Source organism: Raphanus sativus, chromosome 5 (assembly GCF_000801105.2).
Source record: "Raphanus sativus cultivar WK10039 chromosome 5, ASM80110v3, whole genome shotgun sequence".
Taxonomy (NCBI): Eukaryota; Viridiplantae; Streptophyta; class Magnoliopsida; order Brassicales; family Brassicaceae; genus Raphanus; species Raphanus sativus.
The window spans coordinates 35,404,901-35,422,231 of NC_079515.1; the positions used below are offsets into that span (position 1 = coordinate 35,404,901).

Below are 17,331 nucleotides of genomic sequence, written 5' to 3' on the forward strand. Positions count from 1 at the left end.
GTGGAAGATATTGGAACGTGACATTCAAGTTTTACAAGAGTCATCTAAAAAGAAAAGCAAGCTTCAAGTAAAGAGAACTTCGAATTCGATTTTTAATGGTTTGTCACTCACTAATGTCCAATTCCATTCATTCAGTATAATGGTCTACGTATTTGTGTGGTCATCCATATATGTGGCTTACTAGAAACGAATTAACATTGTGTTTTAATTGAGGAAAACAGATTTGTCGGAATAAATTAACACGAGACAATATAATAGTCAAATCAATACGTCCATGAAAAAAATGATATACGCGTCACCAACCAAACTTAACGACTTGGTTACAACCTACAACTTGTTTTGGCTTCAAGTACTTCGTTTTGTTTGGTCTTGATTTTGTTAATCGGTTGCCAAGATTTTATACATTTACACGCTATAGTTAATGATGTAATATTTTCTAAAACCATATTTAGAAGATGATTAAAGGTTAAGTGCATGTTCGAAAGAAAATTTTCACACAAGGCCTGAAACTTTTTTTTGGGTAAAATAAGGCCTGAAACTTACTGGACGATTATCTTTACATTTTTTTTTTGAAAACACATGACGATTATCTTTACTATACATGATTATATGTGTATATTTTTTTTGTCCAACAACATAAAATGTGCAGTATGGAGGGTTGAAATCTGGATGGTAATATACATATCAATAATATTGATTAACACAAGATATATATTAGGCTACATTTCATGGTTTAGAATAAATACATTATAGTATAAATTCCTCACTTTATATTACACATATCAACTGTCTTAATTAAAAAGGCAGATAATATTATAGTAGTATAAATTCCTCACTTTATAAACAACCATGCCATCAAAAAGGCAGATAATATTATCGTAGTTATTGCTTATTACTGATCAAGAAAAAGCAAATATTATCCATCTCAAGCAAAGCAGGAGTCACAATCAAACTCTATATATATCTACATGGATTTAATTTTTTTTTTTGAAACTAACATGGATGTAATCTTCATACAAAACTTAGTTACAACTTACAGGTTTTTAGAAATGAGGAAAACAAAGTATAAAATTTAAATTTACCTTTGACCAAAAAAAAAAAAATTAAATTTACCAAATAAAGCCAAATTTAATTGCTTTTATATATACTTAAAGTATAAAGTTAAAGTTTCAACTTAATAATATAAAATTACCTGTAGATATATATTATAGTTTTTAATAAATGATTTTCGACACCTACAAATAAAAATAACTTTATTTAGATAATAAAAACCGTGTTGAAAATCAGCAGTAAAATGACCCCACCCACCAACTACGCTGCACTCGACCAATAGTTTATAGACATATCATAAACAAAATCGCATGTAATGGAAATAAATCATAGTGGATGTAATAATTAAAAAAAATCGGTTTCGCCCAGTTTCTATATAAAACCCAACGTACCATTATAATAGCTCAATCAAAAGAAGAAGAAAAAGAATAACAAACGTTACATTTTTGAAAAGGAGTTTTATTTTTTCCTAAGTAGAAGAATTAGAGTCTACACACAAATGGTGCTCCAACAACAACAACAAACGCTTTTTGTCACAAAGAAGACAGATCAAGAACCTTCTCATGAGTTCATTTTCCGGTCCAAACTTCCCGATATCTCCATCCCGAATCATCTTCCTCTCACCGATTACATCTTCCAGAAGTTCTCCGGCCACGGCGGCGGAGATTCCACAGCCACATGTCTCATCGACGGTGCCACCGGTCGTATATTTACCTACGGTAATGTACAGATCAGTTCACGGCGTATCGCCGCCGGGATCCACGGGCTAGGGATCCGCCAACGTGACACCGTCATGCTCCTTCTCCCAAACTCGCCGGAGTTTGCTCTCTCCTTCCTTGCCGTCGCGTACCTCGGAGCCGTATCCACCACCGCGAATCCGTTCTACACAGAGCCGGAGATAGAGAAACAGGCAAAAGCCTCCGCCACGAAGATGATCATCACTAAGCCATGTTACGTTGATAAACTTACAAACCTGAAAAACGACGGCGTTTTAATCGTTTGCGTGGAAGATGAAAACGACGCCGTTCCAGTAGCTGACGGTTGCGTGAGTTTCAAGGAACTGACTCAATCGGACGAAACAGAGCTTCCTAAACCGGAGATCTCTCCGGAGGACACTGTAGCGATGCCGTACTCCTCCGGAACCACGGGGCTTCCGAAGGGAGTGATGATCACTCACAAGGGATTAGTTACGAGCATCGCTCAGAAAGTGGACGGAGAAAACCCTAACCTCAACTTCACCGGAGATGACGTCATCCTCTGTTTTCTCCCGATGTTTCACATTTACGCGCTCGACGCGTTGATGCTCTCGGCGATGAGGACGGGTGCGGCGATCTTGATCGTGCCGAGGTTCGAGTTGAATCTAGTGATGGAGCTGATTCAGAGGTATAAGGTCACTGTAGTTCCGGTGGCTCCTCCAGTGGTTCTAGCGTTTGTTAAGTCCCCGGAGACGGAGAGGTATGATCTGAGCTCGGTGAGGATGATGCTTTCAGGTGCAGCTATGCTCAAGAAGGAGCTTGAAGACGCCGTGCGTCTCAAGTTTCCCAGTGCCATATTTGGACAGGTCAGTTTTAGTTAGTGTCCTTTCACTTTCACAGCTATTTTGCCATTTCTTCGTAAATTTGATTCAATTGGAAAGAGTCAGAAACATTACTATTGAGAATTTGAGATTAGTTAGTAACTCGTGGATTAGTATGCTATTTTGATTAAGATTTAGTATAAAATGCTTGTAGTAGGTGAAGATTTGTCGCTATGTGCAATTGCCTAACGTGATTAATCAAAGGGAATATTTTAATGTATAAATAGACACACTAACAAGTTCGTGGTTTAAATATTTAAGAAATGGACTAATAGTGGTGGTTCACCAAACCTAAGCTTTAAAACTATTTATGTTAGTGTCTAGATCTTCAGCGTTACCAAATTTCCAATATTTATTGATAAATTGCGATGTTAGAGGTACCAATAGTATTTGATTTCATGTAGTCGTTTGATTAGCTATCGTTGTCAATATCTTTGACTATACAAGTTTTCAGTGAGATCAAAATTAAGCTATATCTCCTGCTGAGTGAAGATATTATAAAGGACTTCCATATTCTGAAGTCTTTGACCAATAAGTAGTAGATACACTAACAAGTTCGTGGTCAAAATATTTAAGAAATGGATTAATTAGTGGTAGTTGCACCAAACCTAAGCTTTACAACTATTTATGTCAGTGTTAGTGTAGATGGGCATCGTCAAATTTCGTATATATACGGATAATGGCGATGTTAGAGTACCAATACTATACTTGTTTTAATACGTAGAAATTGACTACCTATCGTTCTCATCATCTTTGACTATGCAAGTCAACCAGTTTGATGAAAGTAAAGTACCTCGTGGTGGGCAGGCGAATTATAAAGGGAACGAAGCAAAAACATATTGTTTTGAAATTGCACATCAAAACGACAATTCCAAATTCTGACAGATGTATTTTATTCTATTAATAGCAAAAAAATAAAAATAAAGTTAGCAAGCTGTACATCTAGTTGACCAGATAGAAGGATGGTTCATATTTGACTTTGAGAGTCTAAACCAGTTTAGCTGATTTAGTTAGAACTGAGAAGGATTCATTCTAGTCTAATAAATTGTTCAAACATTAATTTAAGTACTTTTCTATAGGCTAGTTTCTGCTTGGTCCAAATTATCTGGTTATATGTGTATATATCATTTATCCGGCTATATTATAGATTAAAACAGTTTAAACATTTTATTAGACTAGATATATCTATCATCCTGCGGGTTTCTTAGTTCCTGTCTAGTAAACAACTATAGAACTCATTTTAGACTTGAATCCTTTTTTTTTGTCAATAAGGTTGAACCCTTTTATTGTGAGATTGTTCTCGATTTAAGGCAATAAAGCATGCACCTTCGATTATGAAAAAAAATATATAAACAGCAAAACTAAAGACAATAAATTAGTTCCTGAGACAATATGGTTTCGCTCGGCTGGTTGAAAATCACTAAATAGTTCCTAAGATACGATAATAGAATAACAGAACCAACATTATCTTGTTCATATTTTGCATCATATTAAAAGGTACAGTAACAAATAAAAAAAATATAAAACAAATAGAGTACAATGATTATTCGCTTTTAAATGGAGTTTAGGGCCACACACACTGACAAATAAAGAACACTCTAATCCCACTGCTCCCTTTATTCTGCATTTTCTCTGTTTGGTTTCTCACTTTATTGTTTTGATTTTAGATAATGTATAAGTTTAGATGATTTGTGAGCAATGAATTATTTGCAGCGTTTAGTCCATTACTGGGGACACATTCATTACTCATCTCTTTTAAGCATCACCCATCCAGATCGAGCTTATAGTTGTTTTTAATTACATTTGACAAAAATAAACTCCAGTATTGATGTATTGGTAGATTGTGGGATCATACAGAAGACGCTAACAGTTCCTATTAAATTTCATTCAACTAGGACGACAAACACATGTTGATGACACTGTCATACATTAATTTTTCGTTTACTTAATTATGTTTTTCAGACAGAACTTATTTGATGACTTTGCTGTTGTTTCTTAGTTCCTGTCTTCGTCAGTATGGATGTTATTATGGTAGACAATTGTCAACTTGTTGTCGTTTTCACATTTGTGTAATGACTAAACTAAAAAAAGAAACACGTTTTCAGGGTTATGGAATGACTGAGTCAGGAACGGTGGCTAAATCATTAGCGTTTGCAAAGAACCCATTCAAGACCAAGTCTGGTGCGTGCGGGACGGTGATCAGAAACGCAGAGATGAAAGTGGTCGACACCATAACTGGAGTCTCCTTACCATACAACAAACCTGGGGAAATATGCATCCGAGGCGATCAGCTCATGAAAGGTAAACAGATAAATGCTTTGTATATTTTTACTCACATGGGAAGAACACTTGGATGGTGTAAAAATGGTGCAATGTTGTTAGGTTATTTGAATGATCCGGAGGCTACTGCGATAACCATAGACAAAGACGGATGGTTACACACTGGAGACATTGGGTTTGTGGATGATGATGACGAGATCTTCATTGTGGATCGGTTAAAGGAACTCATCAAATTCAAAGGCTATCAAGTGGCTCCAGCTGAGCTTGAAGCATTGCTTATTTCTCATCCTTATATCGATGATGCTGCAGTTGTCGCGTGAGTTTAGGAAACAAAATCTGAATACTACCAATTCAAAACACTACTATTTGTAGCTTATATTAAATTTTGAATTTTCAGGATGAAGGATGAAATAGCTGATGAAGTCCCGGTAGCATATGTGGTTAGATCGGAAGGGTCTCAGTTAACCGAAGATGATGTCAAGAGTTATGTCAACAAACAGGTAACGTTTTGAGATTTCACTTTTGGTCTCCAAACGCAAAACACACACACAAAGATGGATGTAGACTTAACATGTCTTATATTAATGGTGTGATAATCTTACGTGTAGGTGGTTCATTACAAGAGAATCAAGATGGTGTTTTTCACAGAAGCTATACCTAAAGCAGTCTCGGGAAAGATTTTAAGGAAGGAACTCCGAGCTAAACTGGAAGCTGAGTACCGTAAATAGGTACAAGGGAGTTGTGGATGAATGTGTAAAACTCCAACACTGAAGTCACTAAGAAGCAATTATGTACACATTGTCTCAGGAAGATTGAGAAAAGTGAATGGAGGGTTTGGTGGGTTTCAAATCCTCATGTCTTTGTAATTTTCAAACTCTAAATTATAAAACGCTAGTGTCAATATCTTGTTTGTATTTGGAACCCAAAGCTAAGCTACCCCCAGCAACATGATACATTCCTTATTTATCATTTCAACATGAGAATACATCACACCAGAAGTCGAATGTGAGAACTAACATATATGTTAAAACATATTGTTCATGTCTATGACTTTATGACCAACATAATAAACATGAAGTAGACTGTCTTAGCAGATGCTGAGCATCTAGAACCCAAGATTAGATTCCTAATCAAACTAAAGCATCAAGACACTGAGGTTTTCCATATGAATCCTACCAATTAGAAGAGAGTCACATGATTTCCTCAAAGGTCACAAGACAAAGCTTTCGACATTTCCGCAACTATTAGACAAATGAAGACGATAAAAATGGCAAGGAAACAAAGAAGCCTTTACGAAATAAAAATCAGAAGCTTTAATTAATAAACCGGAAGATCCTCGATTACTTCCTGATATAATAGCACTGCAAAGCCAAACCGATCTTCATTCATAACCAATATAAGCACTACCCAAAGACAAAACAAGACGAGTTCATCTTCACAAGACTCAAACCAAGTTTCTTTCCTGACCAATCATATACCTTAACCTCAATCACAACAACCTCCTTCTACTTATAAAACATGAAAATGGTAAGAGAAAAAAAAAAGCACAACTAAGACGAAGAAGGGAGAGGACGAGGCGGCGGCAACATTTGACGAAGATTCGTACCACCACTCGATTTGAGTATAAAAGGATGCTGCAAGAGCTGTTGAGCAGACCATCTCTTAGGAGGATCACTCTGCAAGCAAACAAGAGATGAAGTGACGAAACTCCTCAGAGCACGCCGTCGCCGGAGCTTCCGGCGGCTGAGTCATACATATAGCACACATCAAACTCGCCCAGTCACCTTGTCTACTCACAGCGAAAGGGAACCTCCCCAAGTAAACTCCAAGACGCTAACCACCGAGACTCCATATATCCCCCGCGTAACCCGTCGTAACGTCCGTGATTCAGGTCGGTGTTGATCCTCTCGGGGCTCATGTAAGCGATGGTCCCGACAGATGAGTTGCAAGGATCCATGGTCTGCGCCAAGATCCGACTCACTCCAAAGTCAGCAATCTTGACGTTATCGGCCGAGTTTATGAGAAGGTTGGACGGTTTGATGTCGCGGTGGACGATGTGACGGCGGTGGATATAAGCCAAGCCGCTGAGAATCTGGCGCGTGAGGTTAGCGAGCTCGTCTCCCGCGGCGCGTGTTTGCCTTCGAGGGAGCCTTTGTCCATGAACTCGAGAAGGACCTGGACCTCGCCGTTGTGATCGAACATGTCGTGGCATTTCACGACGTTGGGGTGGTCAACGCTGCGCAGGATCTCGATCTCTCTGCAGATCTGGCGCCTCACGTTGTCGTCGTGGTTCCCGTAGATCACCTTGAGAGCGAAGAGACGGGAGGTGGGACGGTGGATCACTTTGTAGACCGTTCCTCCGGCGCCGCTGCCGATACGGTTCACGCGCTCTAGCTCTGATAAGCATTTGGCGGCGGAGATGTTGGTGGAGATGGCGGAGGAGGAGGCCGGAGCAGAGGAGGAGGATGGAGGAGGGAGAGGGAGAGGGACAGCGAGAGCCACGTCGCGGTTAGGGAGTGGCAAGTGGAGGTCAGGACGTTTGCTTCGTCTCATGGCTTCCTCTTCTTCGTCTTCTTCTTCGTGTATAATCACCGATAGGGTTTGATTCGTCCTTGGAATCGATCTGATCAAAGCAAAAAGTTTAAATAAAGAGTCAATCATCGAGCAAAAGGTATCCACGCGCTCAGGGGTGCGCGTGTGGGAAAATGCAAACTGTAGAAGTATATGTTTGGCTGTGTTGTATAACTTACAAACACAAGAACTTGTGTTGGTCGGTCTGTTATATTAATGGGATTTGTTTTGGCATGGGGATAATACGGCTATGACGCATAAAACAAAAACTTGTGCAACATAGTGGCAACGAAAGATGGGGGCAAAATAAATGGACCATATAAGAACATATGTAGCTTATGATGAAAATATTTGAGTCATTCAAGCATAACTATGATGGGAAAAGGGATAAAGAAAAGATTTGAGTCATTCGAGCAGGATTATGATGTGAAAAGGATAAATGGAACGCTTACTATACGGTTCAAGTTACCTCTTGCAACAAGAAAGAACTTCTTGAAAGAGCAGCAACTGAAAAAATCTTGACTCGTGGAGGAAGAGTGTAGTGATGAGATGCAGAAGAAGATATGAAACTTGATGAAACCTATATAGTTGATTAAGAACTAGCAAATGGACCTTTTTTGTCATCAATATAATCAAAACTAGATTAAAATTATGTTGACCAAACAGGGGGAGGGGGCTCTATGTCTATGTAGACAATATAAGACGCTTAAATATGAGCATCATATATAAAATTATTCACTTTTGCGTTTTGAGTATGGAGTACATGACCGATCAGAATGTTATGGAACTCTTTTTGATCTAATGTATTTCTTTTAGGTTGGATGCAAAAACAGACTATTTTTTTTGTTCTGAAACCATTTTCATCAATTTAAATAATCTATCATAAATGTAATATAAAAATTATTGTAGATTTCTTTTACATTCCATTGCCATATAAAAACTTTAAACTCTGAATATAGAGAGTAGAAACAATTTCTTAAGTTTCTCGTCCAATAAGTTCATCAAACCATAATATTTTATCCCTTATATATTATTTTAGGAGCACTCAAAATAAATAACCTTCACTTGATGTGTGATTTATATGAGTGTCATTTCCTACGTGGCAGTCTCACAAGCACTCTCACACCTTTTTTTGAAAGATCCTTAGTTTACTAGAATTATTACATCATATGCCATTAGTCATTACCATATAAATGTATACGATTTATATTCTTATATTTACGTGTAGATAGAGATCCGTGGTAACAATGACATAATACTTTTGTGAACTATTATTTGCCTATTTTATTCATATTTCTTATGTTTCAATGTTTTATATAATTAATATGATACTACTTACGAAGTAGACGATATATTTCATAGTAATATAAGATTATATATCTCTCTTTTATTATTTGTTATTTCTATCATTCAAATTTCAGGAGCAGCGTGGATGAATTTTGTTTTAGTCCATTATAATAATTCAGAAATGTCTAAGTTCAACTTATAATTAAAATTCTTTTGGTCGATATATTTCATATATTGGATAATATTAGACGCGGCTCCGTATAACTAAATATTGCTTGCTGAATATTATATCCTCTTGAAATTTTCATTATGATTAAACATGGTCATAAATTATTTTTTGTGTTAATGACCGAGAACTTATACCAAAATTAAATGTGGTCATAAGATGACGGTCTAATTTAGGCAACATGTGATTTGAAACGAATATTGATTTATTACATTCATTTATTACATACCTTTTTGTCGAGAATGAATTTTCGATTTATTGAGAATAAGGTAAGTGAATATTTTGGCCTTGGACACCAAATACTAAGATTTAATCGATTTGTGTAACAAACACAATAGTTTTAATGCTGTTTCGCTTGAGGTATGTTATTTAAAAAACAAATATTAATTCTCAACTGAGACTGAGGTTATTATGTATATCATGATTTGCCATGATCTTCAATATTTATTATGTATCAGTTAGAACGTGTTTTATGGTATTAGGGCTTTGATTATAGACGTCGAACTATACAAATAAATGGAAACGTAAAATTATTATGAATCATTTTTCCAAATATACCACGGACGAAATTGGCGCAACAGCATTAAAATTTGTTCTGATCAAGATTACAAATAAAATTATTTTCAATCGAGCTATTAATTCCTTCTAACTTGACTAGCTAGACCTATGCACCTCACATTTTTGTATGACTTTTATTCTTTACAAAAGTCATTAGTTACAATTTTATTTTTAATATTCAAATGTGTATATCAATGTAATGATATATTTGTTTAACGCTGGAGTAATATAACTTTAATATTAAAATGTGTATATCAATGTAGTATATTTTTTCTAATGTAATATTTATATATATATATATATATATATATATATATTAATGAGTATATCAATGCAATTCAATATATTTGACCGAAACAAAGACAGTTATTGTTTTCTATAATACATTACAAATTATAATCATGTTGTTATGATAATGGCAATCATCGCTATAAATGATAATCATATCAGTACCTGCTCGATATTAACTCAAACGGATTGATGTTACGAAGTAAATAAATTCAAACGGATTGATATTGCGCTTATAAATCATAATTTATTGATATTACTTCAACCATGACATCAAATACTTTTTGGTGTAATATTGTATTTATCATCAAATGTTTATGGTGTAATATTGAAGCTGTATTCTTTCCAAATTTTATGATCAATTAGGGATTGTAGACGTGATTTGTGGCGTGGCTATTTTAAAAAACTTCAAAGCTTATTTTATTTACATATCCAAAATTTCGTTGAATCGCTTAACATGAATAATATGTAATATTTGTGCATATGATTTTTATCTTTTTAATATTTATATACAGTAAAACCTCTATAACTTAATAATCTCTATAAATTAATAATTTTTCTCGGTCTCGAGTTGGTTCGGTTCAAAATATGATACAAATCAATAAAATAATAAGATAATATTTTTTTTTCTACAAAATCCTATGTAAATATATGGTCCCATTAAAATCATAAGTTAATAATTTATATTTATACATATTATTATATTGTTTGTTTTGTATTCACAATGAAATTATCTTTATATCTTCTTAACACTTAATATATTTTTGATGATAATTAGTAATATTATATCTAAAAGACATTTAAGTTCTATGTAATATATATTATATACACCAAATAATATAATAAAATTTATAAAGATGTCAAATTTCAAAAAATAACAATTATTGTTTTATATACTAAAATCAAATGTTTTCTTATTTTAGAATAAATACATCTTAAACTAAAAATCTAAATAAGAAAACTTTGTAAATTAATATTACTATAAATTAATAAAATTACAAAATCCAAATATTATTAATTTATAGAGGTTTTACTGTATTTAATATTTTAACTTAATGAAGTTCTTTCACCCTGCGCAGGGCGCAGATTATCACCTAGTGGGATAGTAAAAGAGAAGTTAACAATGAATAGTATTGATATGTAACTTAATATAAACCCACAAAATGAATATAAACAATCTAAATTAGTTTGCCGAAATTGAAAGAATAAATATAAAAAATTATCAAATATTAATTTATTTCAATACAAAAACATACTATGGTTAAATTTGCAAAGTAAATAAAATTCAGTATACTCAAATAAAAGCCAAATCGACTAGATGTTATATAACTTAATTATATATCTAAGTAAAATAATATAATATTATTTAAATAAATCGTACATATAACTTAAAATTATTAAAACTAAAATTAGAATATATATATATATATATATATATATATTATTTATAATAAAATATTGTAAGAGTCAAAATTTTAAAATGTACTTTTATGGATCGTGTACTTTATAATAAGATGGAATACATAAATGTTTTGAAATTTCCAATTTTTGATTTATGGATCACATAAAATATATTAAATCATTCTTAATTTATATGTTATTAGTACGAATAATGTATATTATCTTGATAATATGTTCTGATGTAAATAACTGAATTAGTCATTCGAATGATAAAATATGAGTCTTATTTTGGTACTTAAATAGTACGCCACTGACTTATATATGTTGTTTTATTGGTCAACATTAAGTTAGTTATATATTAATAGAAATAATTTTGTCACTTTAAAATTAAGGATAACTAGATTTTGATCCGCCGTTTGAAGGGCGAGTATATGTCTTGTTTTATATATTTTTCTAAAAATAATTTAATTTATTTTGTGTTTTTATAATTATATTAGTGTTTAGTATTAATTTAATTTAATATATTTTTGGTGACTATATTCAATATATCAAGTTGCATAACTATACATTTGTATCATATGCATTTTAGAAACCATTTTAAAACTTTGTTCCTAAAGTTTGCAACATATTATATTTACTTGATAATTACCTAACATAATTTAGTCAAGAATATTTATATCCCAATCGCTCCAAAAATAAAAGTCTCATACTCTATTAGACATGATCTATATATTCGAATGATTCTTAAATTATTATATTTGAAACTAATATCAAACTCAACCCGCAACTAAAACCGAACAAATTTTTTGAAAAATGTTTAAAGAAATAATTTTAACATATTCTGTTATATATATATGTAGTTGGGTTAAAATGGTCTTCCCTAACTTTAAGTAGAATCGCATTTAATAAATATTTTTATTCGAATAACCTATTTAAAACTCGTTAAACTAAATGAGTTCATATGAATATTTATTTCTATTAAAAATTCACTTAAACTAGTTAAACCCCGTCAATCATAAAATTAAATTTTATTAATAACCCGCTTCCACCATTAATTAATATCAATATTAGTTAACTTTATTAGTTAACTTTTAAAGTTTCATAAGAAATATATTTCCATCGGTTTATATATATTTCTGTTTTAATTTTAATATATATATATATATATATATATATATATATATATATATTCCAAAATATTAATATTTTGTAAGCAAAACAATTTTGTGTTGTACATTCAAAGGACGGGTATATTTTTGTTTTATATTTTAGAAAAAATCATATTTGTGTCTTTAATCATATTATTTTTTGTAATAATATTGTGTAAAATATTTTTCTTAAATGACTAATAAAAAAGTTTAATAATTGTATTAAAATAGTTAAACTGAACCTATATATATATATATATCATGTTTCTAGTTTAATAGAATAGATATTTAGATATCAATAATTAAATTGTAAGTTTTTAAAAGTATTGAACTGTATATAATTCCTTTTAAACTTATTCTTAAGAAGCATTGTTAACTGAAAAAAGGTATTGCCAACAAAAAATAATCAAATACTATTATTCAAAATAATAAGCCATCGTTTGATAATGTTAGGAAATCCATTTTTCATACGTTTGCTAACAAAAAAGGAGTTGCCGAAAATAACAGAGTTATAGTTTTATTAACTTTAAAACCAAATGTGCTTTTACAAAAATAAAGAGTAATATTTCATTTTTTAAATATAAAAAATAAATATTTGGACACAACCTTTTATTAATAAGTCATGCTGCAGAATTAATAGAATAGATCCTCCATATGCAGTACCTTTTTTACTGGCAATTTCGGGGAGAATATAAATGAACTGACGAGTCTGTTGAGAGCGTGAGTATATCTGCTCTGTTTAATAATATTCCTTCAGTCCATTGATTTTCCTTTGAGATCTTGACTTTTTTTGTATTACTGCTGTCTTGTCAAGAATCATGTGGTCAACTCAGAACAATTTTAATACCCCCAAACAAAAACATTAAAATATGTTGTAATAAAAGAAGATGGCTAAAAGCATTCTATTATTTATCATAAGAGTAGGCCTGGGCGTTCGGGTACCCATTCGGGTTCGGTTCGGGTTTTTCGGATTTCGGTTCTATTTTGTAACACCTTCTAGGTCCCATTCTAGTAAATCTACAAGTTCGGTTCGGGTTCGGATATAACACATCGGTTTCGGTTCGGTTCGGTTAATACCCGAAGTAACCATATATCATTCGGATTCGGGTTATATCAGATCGGTTCGGATATACCCTAAGTAAAATCTAAAATTCAATAGAAAAACATAAAAATATATACTTATTTATATATAATGGAGTATTTAAGATATTTTAAAAAAAAAATTAGATACTTATTGTTAGATATCATGTTGAAATAAACATGAAATTGAATATTTGAAGTACATATTTATGTTTTAAATATTTATATTATATATTAATTCGGACATTCGAATCGATTTGTTCGGATATTTTTCGGGTTTTTCGGGTTTTCGGGTTTTTCGGATTATCCATTCGGGTTCGGTTAATAACACTTCGGGTTCGGATATGTTTTGTAACACCCTACAAGATCCATTCGGATATTTTTTAGAATTCGGATTCGGTTCGGATCGGGTTTTTCGGTTCGGGTTCGGTTCGGATTTCGGGTTACGGGTTTTATGCCCAGCCCTAGTTTTATGCATTCTTTTATTTATCACAAGACGGAATTAAAAGCAATTAACTAGGACGCCGGAGCAGAAGAAGACGAAGGTAGAGGACGAACGGTTGATTTGAGTATGAAAGGATGCTGCAAAAGCTGTTGCGCAGACCATCTCTTAGGAGGATCTTTTTGTAAGCAACAAGAGATGAAGTGACGAAACTCCTCAGACGCCGTCGCCGGAGCCTCCGGCGGCTGAGACATAGCAATGGCGCACAGTAGACTCGCCAAGTCACTGTCTCTACTCACAGCAAAAGGGAACCTCCCCAAGTAGAACTCCAAGATGCTAACACCAAGACTCCATATATCTCCGGCGCAACCGTCGTAACGCCCGTCATTCTGATCTGTGTCGATCCTCTCGGGGCTCATGTAAGCGACGGTTCCGACAGAAGAGTTGCAAGGATCCATGGTCTGCGCCAAGATCCTACTCACTCCAAAATCAGCAATCTTGACGTTCTTGGCTGAGTTTATGAGAAGATTGGACGGTTTGATGTCACGGTGGACGATTTTACGGCCGTGAAGGTAGGCCAAGCCGCTGAGAATCTGCCGTGTGAGATCAGCGAGTTCAGGTTCTTGACATACGTGTGCACCTTCGAGAGAGCCTTTGTCCATGAACTCAAGCAAGAGATGGACCTCGCCGCTGAGATCAAACATGTCGTGACATTTCATGACGTTTGGGTGGTCAACACTTCGCAGGATCTCGATCTCTCTACTGATCTGACGCCTCACATTCTCGTCGTGGTTCCCGTAGATCACCTTGAGAGCGAAGAGGCGTGAAGTTGGACGGTGGATCACTTTGTAGACCGTTCCTCCGTTGCCGCTTCCGATACGGTTCACGCGCTCTAGCTCGGATAAGCTTTTGGCGGGGGAGATGTTGGTGGAGTTCGGAAGAGGAGGTAGAGGAAGAGGGACAGCGAGAGCCACGTTGCGGTTAGGAAGTGTTACGCTGAGGTCGGGACGTTTGTTTCGTCTCATGGCGTCTATAACCGTACTATCTCTGTCTTCTTCGATCTGATCAAAGGAAAAAAAAGTTAAATCTAGAAAAATGTATCCACGCGCTCAGGGAGTGCGCGTGTGAAAAAATGCAAAGCTGTGGAAATGTATATGTCTTTCGTTGTAACTTGTAAGTTGGTCGGTCTGCTATATTTAATGGTATTTGTAATAAAACAAAAACTTGTGCAACATAGAGACACCAGTAAAGATGGGAGCAAATTAAATGGACCATATAAGAAAATAAATAGCTTATGATGAAAAGATTTTGAAACATTTCGAGCATGATTATGATGAGAAAAAGAACGGTTACTATACGGCTCAAGTTACCCCTTGTAGGGATGAAGCAACAAGAAGGAACTTCTTGAAAGAGCAGCAACTGAAAAATCTAGGACTCAGTGGAGGAAGAGTGTAGCAGACTAGCAGTGATGAGATGGAGAAGAAGATATGAAACTTGATGAACCTATATATAGTTAGTGAGAACAAGCAGATGGATTTTTCTTAGGTAGAAAAACGTGTTGAACTACTGGTATGGTAGCACAAGAACCGTAGGTGTCAAGGAGCCCTGACATATCTGTACTTCCTTGAAGGGTGGTTAACTAACTCTCTTCTTTTCTTTTTTGTTTTTTCTTCCAACAACTGCATTTGCATCCATATAATCATATTTGGCATTTTAAGTTTCAAAACTAAAAAAAAAAAAGTTTCAAAACTGCTTATTGCTCGGATGCATATTGTGTGAACTCATTAATACATAACATGTGACAGCTCTTATTAGCTTGTTACTTGCATTCTCAATTCTTTTGTTTTTATATAATTGTGTAGGAGTTGTTTGTCTTGTTGTTGCTTTAAGGCGTTACTTTGTTTGGGGATTCATTTTCAGCGTTTGACTAATTAATTCCAGTGAAACTCCATTTGCTATGGTAGGTACTAAAAAGTTACTATACGGATTTGTTATATCATAACACATGATGACATCCAGAGGCCTTATAACATCAAGTTTCTGCGGAATGCAGCTCTCATGTACTATCACATCGGTATCATTCATGAGCATGTCAGTCACATCTTGATCATTTTTCTGTTAGCACATCATTTTCAGTCAGTCAATTGGAACTGACAGCGCAGAGTCAGCATCATACCGGAGGAGTTATATGACCCATATGAATTGGACTTTGTCACTTATCAGATTTAGAGAAAGCAACACTTAAATCGAGCCTTTAAGCAATCTTTCTAACTTTTGTTTCTCAAAATTTTGAACAAATGGTTCATTTGCTGTAGAGAAGGGCCATAGTCAATAATACTCAATGGACAACAAATAAATACACAAAAATAATAATAATTTGTATTGAGCAAGAAACAGAAGAAGTGTTTTTCATTATTGATTGCCTGAGTATCAAGCTTTCATTGCAGACAACAAACAAAAGGAAACAAAATGTCAAGAGAGAGAGAGAGAGACGTCACAGCATCCCTTTTATCCATCCAGCCTTAGATCAAAAGCTTCACACTTGAGGTGCGTCTGACCGCAAAACTGTCAACAAAACACCACACAAAAGTTGCAGTAAACACATACAAAAGCCCACTGTCTGAACGAAACTGAGGTAAAAAGACTGAACATATAACATCAAATGTGAGCTCAAAAGAACCATTTCAGAGTGAACAATCCCTTCCTCAACCGAAACTGAACCCTAGTTCTGATGGGTTCTAATTAAAGTTCGAACCTTTAACCGTCTCGAAACAGAGAGAAACAACACAGAAACAAACAAAGAAGAAGCCAGATCTCGATCCAAGGATCCCTGAGGAAAGGGAAGTGAAGAAGAAGAAGAAGAAGATACCTGGTTTCTGGGGCTTTCCATCGGCCCATTTGGAGAGGGAGAAGTGAACCTTCTCGCGGCTCATCGATTCAGCCTTGAAGGGCTCTTTCAGACAGTTCCTGACCAGATTCGCGCAGATGTTCGAGTACGTTATATACGTCATCCCCGCCGCTCTCCAGAACGGAACCGCCGCAGTCGATGCCATTCTCCGATTCCTTTTGATCGATCGATCGAGACGAGATTGAGAAGACGAAGATCTAAAGCTATCTCAGAGCAGATTGAGAGAGAAAACGCAAGTGATTCTCAGATTAAAGTCAACTCCTAGCTCCTTTTCGGCCCATTGGGCCTTTTGATATTAGGCCGAATAGTTAGTCTCGGAAAAAAACATGCAGTCTCTATGACATGACACGTAGACAAACGCTGTTTGGTCATCCAAAACAAGACCCTTTGTTTTGTTGATCAGGCAGGATGAATAAATTGTTTGCTGATTATATGTATTTGTAGTCTTTTCTTTGTCGTCAACACTAGGAAACTTGATGAAAATGCAAAGAGAAAATGCAATGAAAGTAGAATTAG

At 34.6% G+C, this 17,331-nt stretch overlaps 4 protein-coding genes across 5 annotated transcripts; 1 reads left to right on the forward strand and 3 right to left on the reverse strand.

Annotated features, from left to right (window-relative positions):
* The first annotated feature begins 1,447 nt into the window (after nucleotides 1–1,447).
* LOC108862456 (4-coumarate--CoA ligase 4-like) lies at nucleotides 1,448–5,732 on the forward strand. The gene is made up of 5 exons (XM_057011336.1): nucleotides 1,448–2,611; nucleotides 4,732–4,927; nucleotides 5,009–5,222; nucleotides 5,304–5,406; nucleotides 5,515–5,732. The coding sequence occupies exons 1-5, from the start codon at nucleotides 1,550–1,552 to the stop codon at nucleotides 5,632–5,634; spliced, it is 1,695 nt and encodes a 564-aa protein (XP_056867316.1). The 5' UTR covers nucleotides 1,448–1,549; the 3' UTR covers nucleotides 5,635–5,732.
* A 536-nt stretch (nucleotides 5,733–6,268) lies between these two features.
* Nucleotides 6,269–7,639, reverse strand: LOC108862455 (mitogen-activated protein kinase kinase 5). Its single transcript, XM_018636593.2, is given in 4 exon segments — nucleotides 6,269–6,591; nucleotides 6,593–6,775; nucleotides 6,777–7,024; nucleotides 7,027–7,639. Coding segments are annotated over 4 exon segments (1,107 nt in total). The 5' UTR covers nucleotides 7,568–7,639; the 3' UTR covers nucleotides 6,269–6,456.
* Nucleotides 7,640–13,933: 6,294 nt separating this feature from the next.
* Nucleotides 13,934–15,367, reverse strand: LOC130512886 (mitogen-activated protein kinase kinase 5-like). 2 transcript variants are annotated; one of them, XM_057011339.1, is made up of 2 exons: nucleotides 15,266–15,367; nucleotides 13,934–14,968 (listed from the first exon to the last, which is right to left on the reverse strand). In XM_057011339.1, the coding sequence occupies exon 2, from the start codon at nucleotides 14,930–14,932 to the stop codon at nucleotides 13,982–13,984; it is 951 nt and encodes a 316-aa protein (XP_056867319.1). In that variant the 5' UTR covers nucleotides 14,933–14,968; nucleotides 15,266–15,367; the 3' UTR covers nucleotides 13,934–13,981. The 2 variants fall into 2 exon arrangements, with proteins under 2 accessions (XP_056867319.1, XP_056867320.1); XM_057011340.1 differs by having other exon boundaries at nucleotides 15,278–15,357.
* An 897-nt stretch (nucleotides 15,368–16,264) lies between these two features.
* LOC108857821 (ATP synthase subunit epsilon, mitochondrial) lies at nucleotides 16,265–17,042 on the reverse strand. The gene is made up of 2 exons (XM_018631838.2): nucleotides 16,777–17,042; nucleotides 16,265–16,472 (listed from the first exon to the last, which is right to left on the reverse strand). The coding sequence occupies exons 1-2, from the start codon at nucleotides 16,958–16,960 to the stop codon at nucleotides 16,444–16,446; spliced, it is 213 nt and encodes a 70-aa protein (XP_018487340.1). The 5' UTR covers nucleotides 16,961–17,042; the 3' UTR covers nucleotides 16,265–16,443.
* Between the last annotated feature and the right edge of the window lie 289 nt (nucleotides 17,043–17,331).

What these genes read in the sequence shown, in the direction of transcription:
- LOC108857821 (XM_018631838.2), bottom strand. Translation starts at nt 16,960, where the DNA reads ATGGCATCGACTGCGGCGGTTCCGTTCTGGAGAGCGGCGGGGATGACG. An exon ending in TGGAAAGCCCCAGAAACCAG is followed by an intron (nt 16,473 to 16,776) that starts GTATCTTCTTCT and finishes TTTTGTTGACAG; the next exon opens with TTTTGCGGTCAGACGCACCT.
- LOC130512886 (XM_057011339.1), bottom strand. Translation starts at nt 14,932, where the DNA reads ATGAGACGAAACAAACGTCCCGACCTCAGCGTAACACTTCCTAACCGC.
- LOC108862456 (XM_057011336.1), top strand. Translation starts at nt 1,550, where the DNA reads ATGGTGCTCCAACAACAACAACAAACGCTTTTTGTCACAAAGAAGACA. An exon ending in CCAGTGCCATATTTGGACAG is followed by an intron (nt 2,612 to 4,731) that starts GTCAGTTTTAGT and finishes ACACGTTTTCAG; the next exon opens with GGTTATGGAATGACTGAGTC. An exon ending in AGGCGATCAGCTCATGAAAG is followed by an intron (nt 4,928 to 5,008) that starts GTAAACAGATAA and finishes CAATGTTGTTAG; the next exon opens with GTTATTTGAATGATCCGGAG.